Source organism: Sinohyriopsis cumingii, chromosome 1 (assembly GCF_028554795.1).
Source record: "Sinohyriopsis cumingii isolate HCF-2022 chromosome 1, ASM2855479v2, whole genome shotgun sequence".
Taxonomy (NCBI): domain Eukaryota; kingdom Metazoa; phylum Mollusca; class Bivalvia; order Unionida; family Unionidae; genus Sinohyriopsis; species Sinohyriopsis cumingii.
In genome coordinates this window covers 174,451,149-174,472,535 of record NC_142961.1, presented here as the reverse complement: position 1 = coordinate 174,472,535, position 21,387 = coordinate 174,451,149, and the positions used below count along the sequence as shown (strand labels likewise).

The following is a 21,387-nucleotide window of genomic DNA, read 5'->3' as shown; positions in this document are numbered from 1 at the left end:
GACTTACTGTACCACTAATGTAACATAATCACATGACTTACTGTACCACTGTACCATAATCACATTGTGACTTACTGTACCACTAATGTAACATAATCACATTATGACTTACTGTACCACTAATGTAACATAATCACATTATGACTTACTGTACCACTGTAACATAATCACATTATGACTTACTGTACCACTAATGTAACATAATCACATTATGGCATACTGTACCACTAATGTAACATAATCAGGTAATGTATTTGAAGGAGAATATACAACATCTAACTTTGTTTTCAGTATTATCAGTATTACCAGTTGGATGTGACCTTACCTTGATACAATGGTTATTCATGTATCTGGTGACATCTCTATACATTATGTACCCATATGGATCAATGGATGTGACCTTACCTTGATACAATGGTTATTCATGTATTTGGTGACATCTCTATACATTATGTACCCATGCAGATCAATGGATGTGACCTTACCTTGACATGATGATTATTCATGTATCGAGTTGCATCTCTGTACAGGCGATACATTATGTACCCATGGGGATCAATGCCATTTACAATGGGGTCTGCAGTCTAAAGAAAAGAGAATGAAGTGTTAGTCATCCTTCAGGGTCTAAAGGCTGATGACAACATTCAAATCTGAATCTATTTAACATCAACTCTACAGTAAGTTTACCTGTCTTGAATATCAAACTGTTGACATGTTAGATCAAAGAAAACTGGATAGTCTCTAATGGGATAGCAGTATGGAAAAAAGAAAACCAGTGACCTTGAACAGGTGACCCCTTAACCTTGTAGCTCCAAGAACCAGAGATTAAACTAAGGTTTACTGAGGTGCAATGCAACCATTATTCTAGTGCAGTATCCAGGCCCCTGAAAGGTGTCTAATCACTTTATCCTACTCAAGTCAACAGTCAGCTTCTGAGGTCTATCAGTCTACAAGAAAAGGACTCTTCTACTGTCAATTACACTTTCACAAGTTCACTTAAATACAACAAATGTTTGGCAATTAAATATGAATTTATACATGTATTATGTTGCATCAATCTTTACTTTGGAATATATTTCTGCCAATTCAGTTTCCTGCTAGATTCACAAAAATTTGATTTGAAAAATTGTTTACAGTAAATGCAGCTGTGATAGGATCAAGGTTTTATTTTAAAAAATACCCTAAATAATTGACCTAAGTGGGCCTGAGATCACCCATCTTTCTCTCATCTGTCCAACAGCCAAATGCTGTTGATTGCATTTGTCATGAAACCAGTGCTTCTGAGGTTTTTCCAATATTTGTGCCTTCATCCACATGTGTTGATCTATGTGCATCATTTGTCCAATACTGAAAGTATGACCTATCAGTATCACTTGTCCAACATAGAAAGTCTTAACTATCAGTATAACTTGTTCAACACTAAAAGTCGGATCTATCAGCATCACTTGTCCAACATTAGAAGTCTGACCTATCAGCATCACTTGCCCAACACTAGAAGTCTGACCTATCAGCATCACTTGTCCAACACTAGAAGTCTGACCTATCAGCATCACTTGCCCAACACTACAAGTCTGACCTATCAGCATCACTTGTTCAACAAAGAAAGTCGTAACCTATCAGCATCACTTGTCCAATACTAAAAGTCTGACCTATCAGTATCACTTGTCCAACACAGAAAGTCGTAACCTATCAGTATCACTTGTCCAATACTAAAAGTCTGACCTATCAGTATCACTTGTCCAACACAGAAAGTCATAACCTATCAGTATCACTTGTCCAATACTAAAAATCTGATCTATCAGCATCACTTGTCCAACACTAGAAGTCTGACCTATCAGCATCACTTGTCCAACACTAGAAGTCTGATCTATCAGCAGCACTTGTCCAACACTAGAAGTCTGACCTATCAGCATCACTTGCCCAACACTAGAAGTCTGACCTATCAGCATCACTTGTCCAACATAGAAACTCGTAACCTATCAGTATCACTTGTCCAATACTAAAAGTCTGACCTATCAGCATCACTTGTCCAACACTGAAAGTCGTAACCTATCAGTATCACTTGTCCAGTACTAAAAGTCTGATCCATCAGCATCACTTGTCCAACATTAGAAGTCTGACCTATCAGCATCACTTGTCCAACACTAGAAGTCTCACCTATCAGCATCACTTGTCCAACACTAGAAGTCTTACCTATCAGCATCACTTGTCCAACATAGAAAGTCTTACCTATCAGGATCCAGTTCATGCCATTATACATTCTGTTAAGTTTGGTCAAATGCTCTTGTGTGTTTTTTTTTGATAAGTCGTTTAAAGACTTTAATATTTTTAATAACCATATTTGATGAAAAAATTGCCATCATCTGTATAAGAGCTGTTCTAGTAAAATCTATCTTAGACCCATGGAAGGCAATCTAAATGTGGAGTAGTGACTCATATATGTAATTTAGAATTTTGTATCACTGTCATATGAATGACTTCCATATGAACTCCTTTAGGACCAAATTTACCGGCCTATAAGTCGAATGTGTGGTATAAGTGGAATTCGCTAATTTTGTAAATTTTCCGTCCTTCACCCAATATATGTTAATGTGGACTATAGGATGAGGCAAGATAAATACCTTGGCTTCAACTTTTTCTCAAGTGACTTTCGGTTTCATGAATATTAATTGTATTGCTGTATGCTATTCCAAATTACTAGGAATTGGGAACTTGCATCATGGATGCTAACATGCCTTTCCAGTTTTTTTTATGGGGGGGGGCAAAATAAAATGTCCCAATATGAGGTTTCAACCCTTCTCCATGCTGTTTTGTATCTTAGTGCCCCTGACAATTGAAGCTTTTGTCAAAAAGAGAAAAGAAAAATATAATATTAAATGGAAACTATTAAAATACATACCATACTCCTTCAGTTTCAAAGATATATAATTTATATTTAAATATTCACAATATTTATATCCATATAGACTCCATGAGGCTAAATCCCATGAATAACCATTCAGCATGCTGTATTATTTTCTTTGCAAGTACAATGATCTCACCATTCCCAACAAATATGATTTTTCTTTATCAGTAAGTACATGTACACTTTATGTAGTTGGGCAGCATTTGGTTTGATCTTGGCTTGTGCTAGTTGTTAATTTGATTTGCTCTGACACTTCTGTCAGCATGAACAAAATGTATCACTAGTTAAGAAACTTATGAGTAAGCAACTGGCATTTCCTGTCATTATATAGTACCATATTAAAAATACCCTATTGGTAACCTCATTAATTTGATCTTGTCTGCTGAATCTTTCCTTTCAACAGGTATCAGCTGGAATAACCTGGCAAAAACTGTGGCATATTTAATTAGCACGTAAATAACACTGAAAAGCCATGTGGTTCTTGGGACAATTGATAGTGTAATTAAAACTAAAAAGAACAATGGAATATAGTACTACCCTTGTACATGAGTAAGATCGCAATCATCAGGTAACTGAACAAATACAGATTACAAATATTCCTGAAAAACTCCCTCTCCCCCCTCTGATATTGGGGCCCATTTTATTTTGATCACAAAGTGTGAGAAGAAAGGTGCAATGGAATATCTATTTCACTGTCATGGTTATTCATTTTATAACTTGTCTATTTTAATACACATACATGTAATCAAATTTAAACAACATATATTACTGGTGCATGCTGCTTTAGTGCAGTTAGCCTGGTTAGCTAAACAATTATTGAAGTTTCCGAAGGACTACAAAGAGTTCAGTCATCTAGACTTGATGACAATGTGAGTACAGGGTACAAATGAATTATATTAAATGGCGTGGGACAGGAAAATTACAAAGGGTAAGAATTTGCAGGCAGGAATGAGACTTTTAGAGTTCCTGTCTGACCCAGAGTGGAATTTCCCCACCTCTTACCAAGAAACAATTATTTTTCTCATTTTGTTTCAAATGATGCAATTATGACCATGTACTCTTCCAGAATCCTAAGTACACCGAAAATCTTAGTGAAGTTTTCTCTTACAACAGGCGTGTCTTTCCTGTTTAAATTTAGGACCCCACCCCATTTGGTTTTAGCCTTGCAGTCGACTATATTTGAACTGGCCATTCCCATTGTTTGAGTTAATCTTGGTGCTAAATTTCTCACATTTAGCAGATTCAACAATGGGGGGGGGGAATATAATCAAAGCTAATCAAAGGATTATATTCCTTTGAAGCAATCCTGGCAGCTGAAGTCTGCATAATGCTTAGGTTGGACATCCTCTTCTCAGGCAGATGTGAAGTCAAAATTCTGTCTCAGAGTTCATTACAATCACACACAGCTGGGGTAAATGATACCTGTATAAACTAACACCTCTTGGGTGCAGAACAAGTTAGACTGTATAACCTCAAGTCTCATACATGGGGTGATAATGATTGCAGGCTTTACATCTCATTTGTGAGTCTTCAAACCTCATTAGTAGGGTCCTAGGCTTATCCCCAGTGGGATTACAAAATATAAAAGCTACTCATCAACAACAAAGCCTTTTGAGTCACATTGGTCATGTCAGATTACAATGCTTTCTACTGAATTCATGGATACAGCAGGTTCTGGTGCTGTTTCTGCATCAGCATGGGGGTGGAGATGGCATCTCAACATCACCCATGAGACTAATCCAATGCTACAGTATGTCTGCACTATACTGCATCTTCATATGGGGTGGAGAGGACACCTCACCTGTGAGACTAATCAATTATTCTACTGTATTCATGGATATCGTTTGTTCTGGTGCTGTTTCTGCATTGGCTTTGGCAAGGGGTGGAGAGAGCATCTTGACATCCCCCTCGAGACTAATCAACAATCTGGACATGAGATGCATGTTAAAAGTCTTTCTACTATGTACTGAAGCATTCTTGTTTTACAGTCCTTCAGTTGTTTTTTAAATGATTGGATAAAATATTCCCGACAAAAGTGGGTTACCAACGAGCAATTGTATGAATAGACACATCTTGTGTTCATCTTACATGACCCTAAATCATTTACACATCTTGAACTTGGTTGACAACTCTGTAATGAAGATGAGGAATAAACAAATGCATACAACAAATAAATATAAATTGAAATAATGTTTACCGCAATATCAAAACAAAGTAGAAGTTTAATATTGGCTAAGTTACAGCATCTGAAAATCTCTCCCCCATGAAAATGAATGTTACTGATGGAAATCACATGACAGTAATGAATAATACAATAATTAAAAAAATACGAATAAATTACTATAATTAACAGAGGAGCAGAGAAAGTTATCTCCTAATGTAATGTGATGAGGTAATGAATTTGGTAGAGAAAAACCCATGCTGATGTCATCACTCAATCAGGAGGAGAAATGTTAACAAGATTTTCAAAATGATCACTGAGAGGTCATATTACACATCTGGGAAGCAAAATTTTCGTTTTAAAGAAACTACATCACACAGGCTTTTAGTAAAACTCTCATGCTGATATAACCAACCATTCTGGAGGAGTAGCAATAACAAGAACATCATGATGGCATCCATACTGTATGTGTAAGTGGCACCATTTTCATTTAGGGTCAACTATACATCATAAGTCTTGTGCTAACAACCCAATGCCAACAAGACTTTCCCTTCTGAAGGAATATCAATAACAAGATTTTCAAGATGACCTCTTTCGCGTCCATATTAGACGTCAGACAGGCATCTTTTTTGTTTAGAACCAACCAGACATCATAAAAGTCTTCCCGTGAAAACCCATTGTCAATATGACTTCCTGCAAAAACCCATTGTCAATATGACTTCCTGTGAAAACCCATTGTCAATATGACTTCCTGTGAAAACCCATTGTCAATATGACTTCCTGTGAAAAACCACTGTATATGACTTCCTGCAAAAACCCATTGTCAATATGACTTCCTGTGAAAACCCATTGTCAATATGACTTCCTGTGAAAACCCATTGTCAATATGACTTCCTACGAAAACCCATTGTCAATATGACTTTCTGTGAAAACCCACTGTCAATATGACTTCCTGTGAAAAACCACTGTATATGACTTCCTGCAAAAACCCATTGTCAATATGACTTCCTGTCAAAACCCATTGTCAATATGACTTCCTGTGAAAACCCATTGTCAATATGACTTCCTGTGAAAAACCACTGTATATGACTTCCTGCAAAAACCCATTGTCAATATGACTTCCTGTGAAAACCCATTGTCAATATGACTTCCTGTGAAAACCCATTGTCAATATGACTTCCTGTGAAAAACCACTGTATATGACTTCCTGCAAAAACCCATTGTCAATATGACTTCCTGTGAAAACTCATTGTCAATATGACTTCCTGTGAAAAACCATTGTATATGACTTCCTGCAAAAACCCATTATTAATATGACTTCCTGTGAAAACCCATTGTGAATACGACTTCCTGTGAAAACCATTGTCAATATGACTTCCTGCGAAAACCCATTGTCAATATGACTTCCTGTGAAAACCCACTGTCAATATGACTTCCTGCGAAAACCCACTGTCAATACGACTTCCTGTGAAAACCCATTGTCAATACGACTTCCTGTGAAAACCCATTGTCAATATGACTTCCTGCGAAAACCCATTGTCAATATGACTTTCTGTACAGGAGAAGTATCAATGACAAGTTTTTCAAGATGGCTGCTGTGTTGACCATATTTGGAATCAGATAGCATCCTTTTTCATTTAGCACAAGCTAGACATTGTAAGAAGTCTTTTAGTGAAAATTCCATGCTGATATAGCCATCCATTCAGAAGTAGCAAGAACAATATTTTCAAAATAGCCATTCTGTGAACAGCCCACATTTATATTACTATCCATTCAGGAGGATTAGTGATAATAAGATTTTCAAGGTGACTGTGAGCTGCACCATTTTTCACTTAGGATCAATAAGACCATGGGATGAGTCTGAGTTTAGAGTTTTATGGCAATCCCCAAACATTACCAGTAAAGCAAACGAAGACAATTAGCACCATTCACTTAGGATCAATAAGACCATGGGATGAGTCTGAGTTTAGAGTTTTATGGCAATCCCCAAACATTACCAGTAAAGCAAATGAAGACAATTAGCACCATTCACTTACTGATCTCAAATACATTATTAAACTTGTGTGAGACTTATATTCCCTCTGATGAGTTAAAATAGTAATGAAACTGGTCAGGGACAGGGGGGTGACTAGGACACCCCACTAGATGGGAGGGTTTGCTTCTAAATCCAAACTGTCATCATTTTCCCAAAGTTTATATTCTATCGGAAATGAAGGCAACCCTGTACGGGAATCCAATCTACATGATCCCAAAACCAACGAGAGCCCAATGAGTCTATACAAGAGTGCATCAGTACTCTTGTCCAGCTCTTCTACACATATGGTTGTCAGGAGAAATGAGATTTCTAATGAAAAGAGGAAAATGGAAGAACCAGTCACAGAACACCCAGAAGTGATGTGTTTGCTACTACCATCCCAATCAGTTCCACTTTATAAAGAAGCGAGAAAACTTCTTTCCAAATATGTGAAATTGAAAAGGTGTCAGACTACCTCCAAGAGGGTGGCCTTAAAGGGAAAATTGCTACAGGATTAGAAATTAATCTATGCCTGAGATTCCCCAATTCTTCTGATTTTGTCAGTGCTTGGAACACCATCCTCCAAGAAGCCTCAAAACTTAGAGGACATAGTACTACACGCAGGGTCATCTATTTACTCACCTGCACAAAATGTAGCAAACAATATGTAGGTGAGGCTAAAAGAGAATTCCAAGTGAGAATAAAAGAGCACTTGAGGGATACCCTAAGCATGTGTCTAAGCATTTTAATTTATATGACCACAACACAGATTGTGCTAAATATCTAATAACAGAAATTATTAGATTTGATCCTGAGCTCTCCAGTAGCATCATTTTTAGGAAAGATAGAAAACAATATTGGATATACCAATTCCATACTCCGGTGGGATTAACATCTTGGTCTAAATGGGAGTTCAGTCATTTTTAACTTGTGTGAGACTTTCCATTAGCACAAGTGATGATGATGCAATATGCATGGTTAGGACTAACTATGTAAATAACAAAGCTGAATCAGATGCACAATATTATGGCAGATTGTGAGCAAATGCAGTTATTTATCAGGCAACCAGATCTTTTAAAACTCATTGCCAAATTTTTACCACTCTGAAAATAATATTCATTATAGAAGATCGGTTCTTTGGAGTCCCTGTTATGACACAATGGAAAGATTAATTGGATGTTTTGAATAATATTGATGAAACCGAAAGATAAAAAAATATCTCACTGGCATCTTATGTTACATCTTTTGCTAAACAAAGCTAATTTTTAATACAATAGCTCTGTGGAACTAACCAATTAATATGGAAATAAACTGCCATGAATAAGGTGCTTCAAAAGAAAATAACATGAGCAACTTCTAATAACTATGAAATGTTTGGAATATTTTAAGATATAACATGAATTTTATGACATCATTTTCTGTTATCACATGGCTTTGTTACAAATGTGTACAAATATGAGTATCAAGTATTGCACATAATGGTGAAATATACAATTACTTACAAAGCCCTGTTCTGATGTGAAAATGACAATTTCAAACAAGGGTGGAGAAACTTGCTGTAGGAATCTGCTCACTCCTGGTCTCTTCTTGAACCTCCATCCTGTGCTGTACTGAAAACAAAACAGAGGCAACTTGATGGAACACACCAACAACAAATCAAGGATGTTATCTAGGGTGATTAGGACAACAAATCAGGGATGTTATTTAGGGTGATTAGTTCAACAAATCAGGGATGTTATCTAAGGTGATTGGGACAACAAATCAGGGATGTTATCTAGGGTGATTGGGACAACAAATCAGAGATGTTATCTAGGGTGATTGGGACAACAAATCAGGGATGTTATCTAGGGTGACTGAGATTGGATGCAGCCTAAATCTATAACTAGGAGAAAATGTAATGCACTAGGTAAGAATGTTTGAAGTAAAGTGCTACAATTGGTATATAGTTTTTAAATATTTTTCATATAAGCATCAGCAATTATTGTTCCCTCTGTTCAAAGAAAAGTTTTTGATCTCAATAATTATGAAAATAAGGTTAAAAGACATACTTTGTGATATAGGTCACTTCAAAAAGTGATAAAATAATCTTGATCTTTCCTAAGTGGTATATTGATGTTATGGGTGTATAATATAATGTCCAACAGTCTGTACTGCACAGCATCGTGAATGATATTGTGTCTGCTTATCACTGAATTTTCACTTCAGCAACCGAAATTTAGCTAAAATTAATGAATATGTTTCATGCACAAATGATTTAAACATAATTCATACTGACAAACAGTGCAACACCATTCATTCAATGCATAATGATGATGATGATGATTAGCTTTTTCATGCTGTTTTAAGACCGCTCCGGTGGCCTAGTGGTTAGAGCGTCCGCCTCGGATGCGGGAAGTCGTGGGTTTGATCCCCGACCGAGTCATACCAGAGACTTAAAAAATGGTACTAATAGCTGCCTCGCTTGGCGTTCAGCATTAAGAGGTTAGTGTTAGGACTGGTGTCAGGATAATGTGACTGGGTGGGACATCATGCTACATGTCTGTGGCATGATGCCCCAGTGCTAGACATCACTATAAACTGCCACATTGCAGACATCGTAGCGATATGACTGAAAAATTGTTAAAGCTACGTTAAAAATCAAAATCACATCACACATGCTGTTTTATGCAATGGATGCTTCCATGCCCAATAGCAAAATCACAATTACACAATTTGCAAAACTTAACGTTTTCACCGTTAATACACGGTTTAAAAAATCTAAACATGATGGCATAACTGTCCTTCCTGTTATATTTTATTTTCTTTGCTGGAGAAAATTCTCAATCTTCTCTTTTTCTTTTGACATGACCAGAAGTTGAATATTACAAGACGAGATAGAGTGATAATGGCAATTGCATTGCACAATCCAATATGGTCACTAAAGACTGGCATGGTATCCATGACTTCGACAGAACCAATCATATTTTAGAACTCAATATTCCTATATACATGCGATACATTTACTCTCAGAATGGAACAGGGTGCCCATTCTAAACAGAAAATTGCAAGGAAATTGTTTATTTAATTTTTAATTTAAAAAATGGAGTTTTATAAAGAAAAACATTCACATGTATTCAGGTCCAAAATATGGGAAAAACAGGACACTTTGCAGCTATGTATTTGGTATATGGATGTTACGGGTGTAAAATATAACACCCTATGGGTGCATATTATAATATGACAATTGGCATATGGATATTATGGTTTATATTATATAATACCCTAATTGTTACATGGATATAATATCCTAATTAGTATATTGATACTATGGGTGTATGATATAATATTCCAGTTGGTATATGGATGTTATGGGTGTATAATTGGTATATGGATGTTATGGGTGTATAATTAGGATATGGATGTTATGGGTGTATAATTGGTATATGGATATTATGGGTGTATAATTGGTATACTGATGTTATGGGTTTATAATTGGGATGTGGATTATATGGGTGTTTAATTGGTGTATGGATGTTATGGGTGTATAATTGGTATACTGATGTTATGGGTGTATAATTGGTATATGGATATTATGGGTGTATAATTGGTATATGGATGTTATGGGTGTATAATTGGTATATGGATATTATGGGTGTTTAATTGGTTATGGATATTATGGGTGTATAATTGGTATATGGATGTTAAGGGTGTATAATTGGGATGTGGATGTTATGAGTGTATAATTGGTTATGGATATTATGGGTGTATAATTGGGATATGGATGGTATGGGTGTTTAATTGGTATATGGATATTATGGGTGTATAATTGGTATATGGATATTATGGGTGTATAATTGGTATATGGATGTTATGGGTTTATAATTGGGATGTGGATGTTATGGGTGTATAATTGGTATATGGATATCAAGGGTTTATAATTGGGATATGGATGGTATGGGTGTTTAATTGGTATATGGATGTTATGGGTTTATAATTGGGATATGGATGGTATGGGTGTTTAATTGGTATATGGATATTATGGGTTTATAATTGGGATATGGATATTATGGGTGTATAATTGGTATATGGATGTTATGGGTTTATAATTGGTATATGGATGGTATGGGTGTTTAATTGGTATATGGATGTTATGGGTGTATAATTGGTATATGGATATTATGGGTTTATAATTGGGATATGGATGGTATGGGTGTTTAATTGGTATATGGATATTATGGGTTTATAATTGGGATATGGATGGTATGGGTGTATAATTGGTATATGGATATTATGGGTTTATAATTGGGATATGGATGGTATGGGTGTTTAATTGGTATATGGATATTATGGGTTTATAATTGGGATATGGATTATGGGTGTTTAATTGGTATATGGATGTTATGGGTGTATAATTGGTATAAGGATTTTAATAGTTGTAAATTTGGATATATGGATGCATTATATAAAAAAGGCAATGCCTACTAGTGTTGTGGCAATTAAAATAAAAGACTGGTCAGAAAAGACCCATAGCCCAACATTTAATGATGATTATAAAAAAAATGGATTACAAATGACTGAAGTTTTTGTATTTGGGATATTTTGTTTTTACATTTTTAAAATCTTCATGGCATCACAACCCAATGCGTTTACTTTATCAAAGATTAACAATTTCAGACAGGTATCCTTTTGTTCATTGATGACCAGTTCCAGACATCTAGAGTTTTTCTGTTATAAACTGGTGCCATTGATAATTCCATGAACTGTGGGATACAGATAAAAATTGTCATGAATAAAAAATAATATTTTCCATTGAAAAATATAGAAAAGATATCCAACCAATTCAACCTGATGGTTGATCAGATCTAAGGATTTATCCTTAAATCTAAATTCCAACCTCTAATACCTCTGATGACAATGTCCAATTATGACAGCTGTGTCTGAAAGCAGCAGCGGTCTCACATACATCAATTAAAGTTCATGCTCTGCTGCCCTTGGGAATTTCCTGAGCACCTATTTTTAGTAACCTATTGAATAAAGCATTGAATTGCATGTTATGGCGAGTTATTGTAAGCAACCATATGTTCCAAATTATTTTTCACTTTCAAAGTATGGGTGCTGTTATTAGATTGGTGAGACACCAGGCTAATAGAATATGACCTCATTTGGGTGCCTGTTGAATCAAACATTAAACTTGAACTTTGGACAATTTCCCAACTAGAAGTCAAGCCAACCAAGACATGCTATCTGTTATGTATATTTAAGTTAGTGTTATGAGTCTATACTCTTAAAATAAGTAACAGAAAAGAGTGAAAGACAACAAGCTTTGTACAATTTAACATATATTAAAGCACTCACTGTTCTGGATCACTGCCATCTCACCACTGTCTGAGTGGGTTTGAGTCTCAGATTCAGCTAACATGGGTACATGTGAAAGCTTTCCAGTAGCTTTCTCGTGGGTCAGTGGTTCTTCTCTGGGTTTTCCCAGAGTTCTTCCTCCACCATTTATACTGGCAGCCATGTATAGCCTATCGTGTGCTGAAAAATGGTGTTAAACCCCCACAAAAACAATATCAAATATATTTCCTGAGAATACAAAGTGAAAATGAGAAGAAGAAAAAACTTAACATATGTCAAATTAAATCCCAAAATAATTAAAGAATTACAGACACAAGTCCTAGTAATTAAAAATCCTGATTAAAATTCAGTAAAAGTTCAGAATATATCCCAAAAGTGAAGTCGATGACATGTCTGTGGTAGCAATTGAAGTGTTGATGTGTCAACAGTCTTTTGCTGAATTACAGAAATGTAATTCCGGGTTTGAATTCACTATAATTTCCAGTGAAAGTCTTTATCCAAGAATTTTATCAGAGCTCTTATGTATTTCCAGAGAAAATAATCACCTGAATTCAATAATTTGAACAAAAAGAGATTCCATCCCAAAACTCCCGGTCACAACATATAATACAACTTAAAAATGTTAGAAGTTAAAGTATGAATGACCAAGTACTTGCAATCACAAGATCATATATAGTTCTTTACATGATGTCAGGTCACAATTAGCATTTTCTAAAAAAAACACAACATTACTTAATGGAAAATAACCTTCTAGAATGATCCTGATGTTTACAAAATCAAAACCATAACCTGTAAAATTCACTTAGGAAAGTTTAAAACCCTGACCCAAATCAACATATTTACTTCTTCTATTAATAAAGATCCTGATATTAAGCCCATAAACCTAGAGAATAATTTAGCTATATATTAGCTGTTGATAAAAAATGAAATAAAAAAAAAGAAAAATCAGGTCAAGCAGAAATTATCTAAATTTTGGACAAGGTCAACTCCATCATACAATGTTACATTACAATAGCATGTAAAACTAACAAACAATTAAATTAAATATATGTAACAGTTATTGTTATTGTGGGGTTTGTTGTTGTTGTTGTTGTGGGGTTTAATGCCATTTTTCAGCACATGATAGGCTATACATGGCGGCCAGTATTAATGGTGGAGGAAGAAACAAGTAAGACCCGGAATGAACCACCGACCCACGAGAAGCTACTGGCAAGCTTTCTCACATACCCACATTGGCTGAATCCGAGACTCGAACCGGCACAGACAGAGGTGAGATGGCAGTGATCCATAACAGAAAGCGCTTTAGACCACTCGGGGTCCCTTAGTAACAGTTAGGTTCTTTTTAAATCATTAAATGCTGGGGGTCATTTAAAATTGTATCTTGTAGCTGACCTTGTCCAAAATCAAATTCAAGGTAAACCTGACCAGAATCATTGACCTATTTTCATTCTGTAAACTAATATATGGTTTATATTGTTCTGTGAGTGCAGGTTAATATTATTATCTTTGTCCGAGTCACGTTTATCATGTTCTTCAGTAAAAATTTAGTAAAAGACATTCAATTATAACATAAATTGTTCTAGAAGAAAAACTCTTGACCTACAACTGGATCATTCTTTTGTCTTAGCTTTTTTATTTAATCTTGTTTAATGAAAAAAAATTATTTATTCTTGCTGTAAGATCTTGAAACAGAACCATTTATTGTGTTCCGTATTTGATTTGGGCTGGAATTTATTTATTCACTGAAAATACAAAGTGTTCATCTATAATATTCTAGGACAGAAGCATTAACTTGGAATTATAGTGAATTCAAACAAGGAGTTCTTGGATCATATTATTGCAATTCATCAAAAGACTGTTAGCAAATCATTACACTGAAGGCCATTAGTACATTAGTACTTTTATGACTACAGGCCACTAGAGGCATGACAATGCCTTCAGCATTGGATTTTATTTGAAATACCACTCAAGTTTAGTCAGAGCATTATTCATTAGGACTTGAGTTAGAAATTCTAGGACTATTTGGGACTGAACTGAAAATACCAGAAATTTTTTTTCTTCACATTTTCACTTTGTATGTTAGGGAAATAAATTATTTGTTGAATTTTACAACACTTGTTGTTTTTTTGCTCTTTTCTATTACTTAGTTTATGACCCTGGACATATAAAGAATGTGATGTAAATTAAACAGAGAATGCATGAACCAGCTAATCAGATTACAGACAAAAAGGCAGTTAAGAAATTCCCAGCACATATGTTCCACAAAATGGTACTAGGAGTTTTCGAGGGTGACAGACAACAAGACTTGAACCCATTAATTTCGGAAAAGAAAGATGAGAGCGAACAAGAGTACTCCAAATGACACATTATCATATGACATTTTCCTTGTCAATGATTTGACCATTTAACTAAGTACCCAACTACCATGTGAAACACTGTATAGATATGATGCGTCTTTGTAAAAAAGTTTTATATAATATCTCAAGTTCATTCAAGAGTTAAAGACATGACAGAATACAGGTCACTTTGAAACAGATCACGGAGTCACAATGTCGTTGTCTTTGATCTGACCACTCAAAATGGAATCAGACTCATGGTAGGCAATAAAATCAATTAAGCATGAGATATCTTGAATAAAATTTAATCCAGAATATTTTGGGTACTTTTAAAGTTACAGTCCAAATGAGGAAACAGATAACATATTATTTTGCTGTGACCTGGACCTTTGATTAAGGAAAGTTAATGTGGCAAGTGGCACAATTCTAGTTAAGTTTAATGACTGTACATACAAAAGTGTTGGAGAAACTCAGCTAAATGCAAAAATGTAATGTAATCACTGGAGCATGAAGAATAGGACATGGTGAGCTACTTTTTGCCAGTGCTGTGTAGTACAATCATGATGAATACATCCATTATGTTTCATGACTACATAAAAAGGAGCCAGAAAAATTGAGCTAACTGCAAAAACAACTGATGGAACATAAAAAGTAGATCACTGTGACATACTTTTGTCCAAGATGAATATACCCATCAAATTCATGACTGTACATATCAATACTGACATGGAAACTCAACAAATTTAATGCTGACACCTACCACAAAGACAATAATGTTTTGGAAAAGTGAACCTTTTGTCTCTCCTATGCTTCACAAGGAACAACATTTCCTGTGACTGGCATAAATCCCAAATCATGTCAGGTGGCTGGTGGCCTTAAACTTACTGTCCAGTCAGGGTGGACCAGAACCCCAGTCATCTCCATCACCAGTGTATAGGGAGGCTGTACATAGGGGTACTTCAGGGGGTCTGGCAACAGTTTGTCTCGAGATGGGTCCTGTATACTCTGAAATACAGATATTGAAATTCTGTCAAATTCATGACTAAAACAAACTTGAAGTAATTATGGTTTTGAGTGTCTCATAAAAAATGCACAAACTAAAACAAAAAAATGTGAGGAATATGCTGAACAGGCTGAAATTCGACTGACAGGCAAGAAAACATCAAAACTCATAATGTTTATATATATATATATATATATATATATATATATATATATATATACACACACACACACACACACAGGGCTCGAATTTAACACAAATGTGTTTGTAGCCAGAAGGACTAGACTAAGTATATTGAGAAATTTACTAGTCCTGCCAAATCTTTACTAGTTCTGTTCACAAAACAATGCCACACAGCTTTCATGTACGTTTATCGATTTAATTTTAAAGTCTGAACAACCCGCAACAAAACTGGATGTTTTCAGTGTGTTTGTTTTTGCAAACTGCAAACAACAGTTACACCACATAATGTTCCTTTCCTCGTCATAATTCTGCCATTCCATCTTTTGTCCATTTCTTCTAAAATTTTCCATTATGCTTTTCCCTATGATAAGAATTATTCCGCATCATTCTCATTCAACTTTTGCTTTTTTTCCAGTGACTGAACACCGTCTATCAAATGCCACATTTTGCCTGTCTTATAAATTGGGAATTGTGCCTTGTTTTGAAATACGAGATGTCATAGTATAGTTGACATGAATTATTTAAAGCAAGAAAAGGAATGGCACAGTGTCCTTTATATAAGAAAGTCAGAGCAAGAAACACGTTTCAAAACACATATCCTTGCCCCCTCCCACAATTAAATGGCCTCTCTCTAACAAAGACTTAACTTCAGCAGATGTTCTGCATGATCAAAGCAGTGGCTATTCTAAACACTGTTATAAAATATTAGCATCAGAAGATAGGGTTAGTTTCAGCTTGGAAAGGTGTGTTCCCATCAAACGAAGCCATCTGACACTCAGCACGTTGTATTTAACAGCTCCAATTATGGTATCATAATCGTAAGTTTGGTAATTGTTCCTAATTAATCGAACCTCAATGTATTGTTGAAATTAATAATAAGGCAGAAAATTTTCAAATCTTAGATGCCCATGCCCAGAGATTTTAATTCCCAACAAATGTACGGCATTCTGCTTGGATATCTTCATGAGTATTCAATTATTTGTTCATTCTTGTAAGGGAAAAATAAAAAACTATTCTTATTATCATAGAAAAAGTAGTTGTATGGAAAGGATGTGTCAATAACGTAATCATAATAAATTGATCCAATTCTTATAATTATTTAGATTGAAATGTAAAATATGTAGTTTCCCATTTGTGACTGTTGAAGCATTTGGGTAGCCAGAAAAAAATAATAAAAAAAAAAAATAAAGAAACCCAGTGCAAACTAATTCCTTTGAATAGTTTTTGCCATGTTCTTTTGTGTGGGATACCGCTTTGTAGTTTGTTACTGTAGTCGAGTGAATAAAGTGTGATACCACATCATTTTTTCATTTAATTCGTTATCAGACTAATTAGGATCAAGTACCAAACTTCCATTGTTAATGACAGGACAATAATTTGCACTGTTAGGTGAAATGCACAAACTCGGATGGATTCTTGTTATAGAAATGTACCTTTCTGAGGTAGAAATTGACTTCATCTTCTTATGCTAATATTTTATGGCTGTGTTTACAATGGCCACTGCTTTGATTCTACAGAACATCTGCTAAGTCAAGTCTTTATTTGGGAATGGCATAAACAAACACTGACCATTGATAACCGAAGCTTACTAGCCCATTGGACTATTAACATTATGAAAGTTACTAGTCTGACAGGAAATCTGCTAGCCTCGGGCTAGCGGACTACCGCTAATTTCAAGCAATGATATACATATGTACAAGCATATGCAATAGGTGATTAACAGACAGAAGTTGATGACATAAAATTGTCCCGACATGGATTCATTCAAGTTCATGAAATGCTATATAATAAAAAGTTTTTATTTTAATACCAATTACTTTATCTTTTTAAATGATAGGTCTAGTACTGGTTGGTTTGATGTGCACACTTAGTTGGTACCAGGTGGTTTGAAATGCACACTTGGTAGGGTGGCCATTGTCTAGCTTACACTGCACAGACCAGTTTTCAGTTGTTATGCCACCAACATGATTATTTGTGTGTGTATGTGTGTGCACATGTGCAAAATTTTTTGGCATTCTCAAGTTCTGTCAGTGGCCAGAGATACACTTGGCTAATACTAGCTGGTTTAATATGCACACTTAGCTGGTACCAGCTGGCACAACAAATTACAGTCAAAATGTTCAAGTTGCAGACTCATTCTATATAGTCAAACGTTTTACTGAATTTAGAAACCTATCCAATTGTCAAAGTTGGTTTAATATTAGGACTATTATTGTATCCAGTATATTAAAAAAATTAATAAGCATCAGCAACTTTTTCTTTCCTAACAAAATATTACTATGTAATACAAAAATGACCACTCTGATTCTACCCTAAAGTATAGGTTACTATACTTCACAACAATGACCACTGTGATTCTACCCCAAAATATAGGTTACTATACTACACAACAATGACCACTGTGATTCTACCCCAAAATACAGGTTACTATACTTCACAACAATGACCACTGTGATTCTACCCCAAAGTATAGGTTACTGTACTACACAACAATGACCACTGTGATTGTACCCCAAAGTATAGGTTACTGTACTACACAACAATGACCCCTGTGATTCTACCTCAAAGAATAGGTTACTATACTACACAACAATGACCACTGTGATTCTATCTAAAATGTATAGGTTACTGTACTACACAACAATGACCACTGTGATTCTACCTAAAATGTATAGGTTACTGTACTACACAACAATGACCCCTGTGATTCTACCTAAAATGTATAGGTTACTGTACTACACAACAATGACCACTGTGATTCTACCTAAAATGTATAGGTTACTGTATTACACAACAATGACCCCTGTGATTTTACCTAAAATGTATAGGTTACTGTACTATACAACAATGACCCCTGTGATTCTACCTAAAATGTATAGATTACTGTACAACACAGCAATGACCACTGTGATTGTACCCCAAAGTATAGGTAACTGTACTACACAACAATGACCCCTGTGATTCTACCTAAAACGTATAGGTTACTGTACTACACAACAATGACCCGAGTGATTCTACCTAAAACGTATAGGTTACTGTACTACACAACACTGACAATCATTCTCAAAGTATAGGTTATTATGCCACACAACAATGACCAGAATGATTCTCAAAGTATAGATTACTACGCTATACAATAATGACCAGTGATTTTCAAAGTGTAGGTTACTATGCCACACAACAATGACCAGAATGAGTCTCAAAGTATAGATTAATATGCTGTACAACAATGACCAGAGTGATTCTACTCCAAAGTAGAGGTTACTATGCTGTGCTAAAAAGAAAATTGTTTTTAGAAACAGCCCAGGGCTGGTGACTTTAAAAAAATCAGAAACCCCGACTGAAAATTTTCATATGCCCCAAACTGTCTTACTTTTTGTTTTACTGTTGTGTCACACAACATTGCAACTGCTGTACTTCAAATATGATGAGAAAACAATCATATTAAACTAATGTGTGTTTATTCAAACTATTTCATGTAAAGACTGTTTTTCTAAGGGTCTTGAATTCAGCCACTGTCTAACTGGTCCATTACTGTCTTCCTTTACTCAACGGATCAGCTGTATTTATGTTCCTTAGCATCTGAAGCATGTCTTGCTTTATACAGTTTATCTTTAGACTTCTGATGTTGCTTATAGGTTAATGATTAAGTGGTGTTGCATAACACTGGTGAATGCAAGAGCAATGGTTTCACTCAATTAGTATTCATTAAACTTTAACTTCAAACATCTTGAACAATGCAATATCAATTAAACAAGTGTTATGACTTTATGGCCTTAAACTATGCAACAGATAGAAGCAAAACCAACAAGTTTTGTAAAATTCAACAAATAAATTATTTCCCTAGAATACAAAGTGAAAATTTAAAAGGAACTTACAGCATTGTGAATTAAATCACAAATGAGCCTACATGTTTTATCTGAAGTCCAAAAGTATAGAGTGTCCATAATGAATTCCAATCTTGACGGTGCTGATGTACCAACAGTCTTGAAAAGGTTTATGCACATTCTCAATGTATCAAAATGATATAATCCACATCCTTGAATGAATTCACAATAACCCCAAAGAGTGGTTTTGTCCAAAAAGTCAATGAGCACTTTGTAATTCCAATGTATAATTTAAATGACTAATTCCTCTCAAATTAAATGTGCTCAGACTGACATTCAAACATAAATAATTCTGACTACTTCAACCTTATAAAAAAACCTAAAACACAAGCAAATGACCAGGATGTTGGTTGAAAGCTCTCTTACAGAATATTCTAAGTTTGTAACATAGACTAGACCTTAAACTCATATCAGTAAACAACTTATTTATAACTTACAAAAAAGACAAATAAACATGAGAATAGTTAGACAGGCCAAACTTCTACCCTTAATTACGGACAAAGGTCAAGCACACAATACAAATTTGATACAAAACATCAAGACTATTTTAAAAATCTGAATACTTACTGAAGTGTTTCTGCTGAAATCATTTTTAGGTCTTTTTTGTTTATCTCACCTCTGCCAAAATGCAGATAATTTTTGGGCAAAGACTCAAAAGTCACCATGGATCACCTTTGATCCTTTATTACCTATAATTCCCTAATAAACATCCTGCATTTGGTCTAAACTCTCAAGGTTTCAATGATAAAGAAGTTTACAGCTTGATGTATATACACGTTAGCTTTACTCTCATTACTTGGCCATGCATCATTACTCAGGCTGCAATGACTTTTGGAACAGTTCTGGTAGACTGATTCTGACTGGTTTATGTGATGCAAATAAATATACAAAACCTCTGGTAGAATCACTTGTGTTAAAACCAAGTGAGCATTATTTATATCTAACCCAAGCAATCTGTTTCTTATTCATGGCTCACATGCTTCACTTTGTACATAGACTGTACAGCTTTCAACATAAGTATATTAAGTAGGTGATCATCAGAAGAGTATTGGGCATACAAGAGGATATATATTAATAATTTACTAGTAATTTTCTAGTCTTCCAAACCTTGAAAATAAATTTCTGCATTTTATCAACATGATCAATGTTTCTCATTTAAATTACAGGTTTTTTCTTCAACAAGCCTGACAGGTACCTCGTTTGTAACAAAGTCTGAAATTAGAAGGACCCCAGGGTATTGGGCTATCAGGTGTTTTTTTTAGCACTGTTATGCTCCAAAACACTGACCAAAGTGATTCTACTCCAAAGGATATTACTATGCAACACAACTAATTCAAAGGATATGTAACTCTTAATATTTACATGTCATACCTTTTTCTGTTGGACTGCCCATTTCCAATCCTTAATATTTACATGTCATACCTTTTTCTGTTGGACTGCCCATTTCCAATCCTTAATATTTACATGTCATACCTTTTTCTGTTGGACTGCCCATTTCCAATCCTTAATATTTACAGGTCATACCTTTTTCTGTTGGACTGCCCATTTCCAATCCTTAATATTT

At 35.0% G+C, this 21,387-nt stretch overlaps 1 protein-coding gene across 1 annotated transcript in view; it reads right to left on the bottom strand.

Annotated features, from left to right (window-relative positions):
* The window catches only part of LOC149808411 (mitochondrial import inner membrane translocase subunit TIM50-like), a 56,424-nt gene that overhangs the window by 13,634 nt on the left and 21,403 nt on the right, over positions 1–21,387 (bottom strand). The window contains exons 5-7 of the mRNA XM_089976848.1: positions 15,636–15,755; positions 8,583–8,690; positions 486–584 (exon numbers count right to left, since the gene is read on the bottom strand). Of these exons, the coding sequence (XP_089832974.1) occupies positions 486–584; positions 8,583–8,690; positions 15,636–15,755 (327 nt within the window). The remainder of the gene's footprint in view (positions 1–485; positions 585–8,582; positions 8,691–15,635; positions 15,756–21,387) is intronic.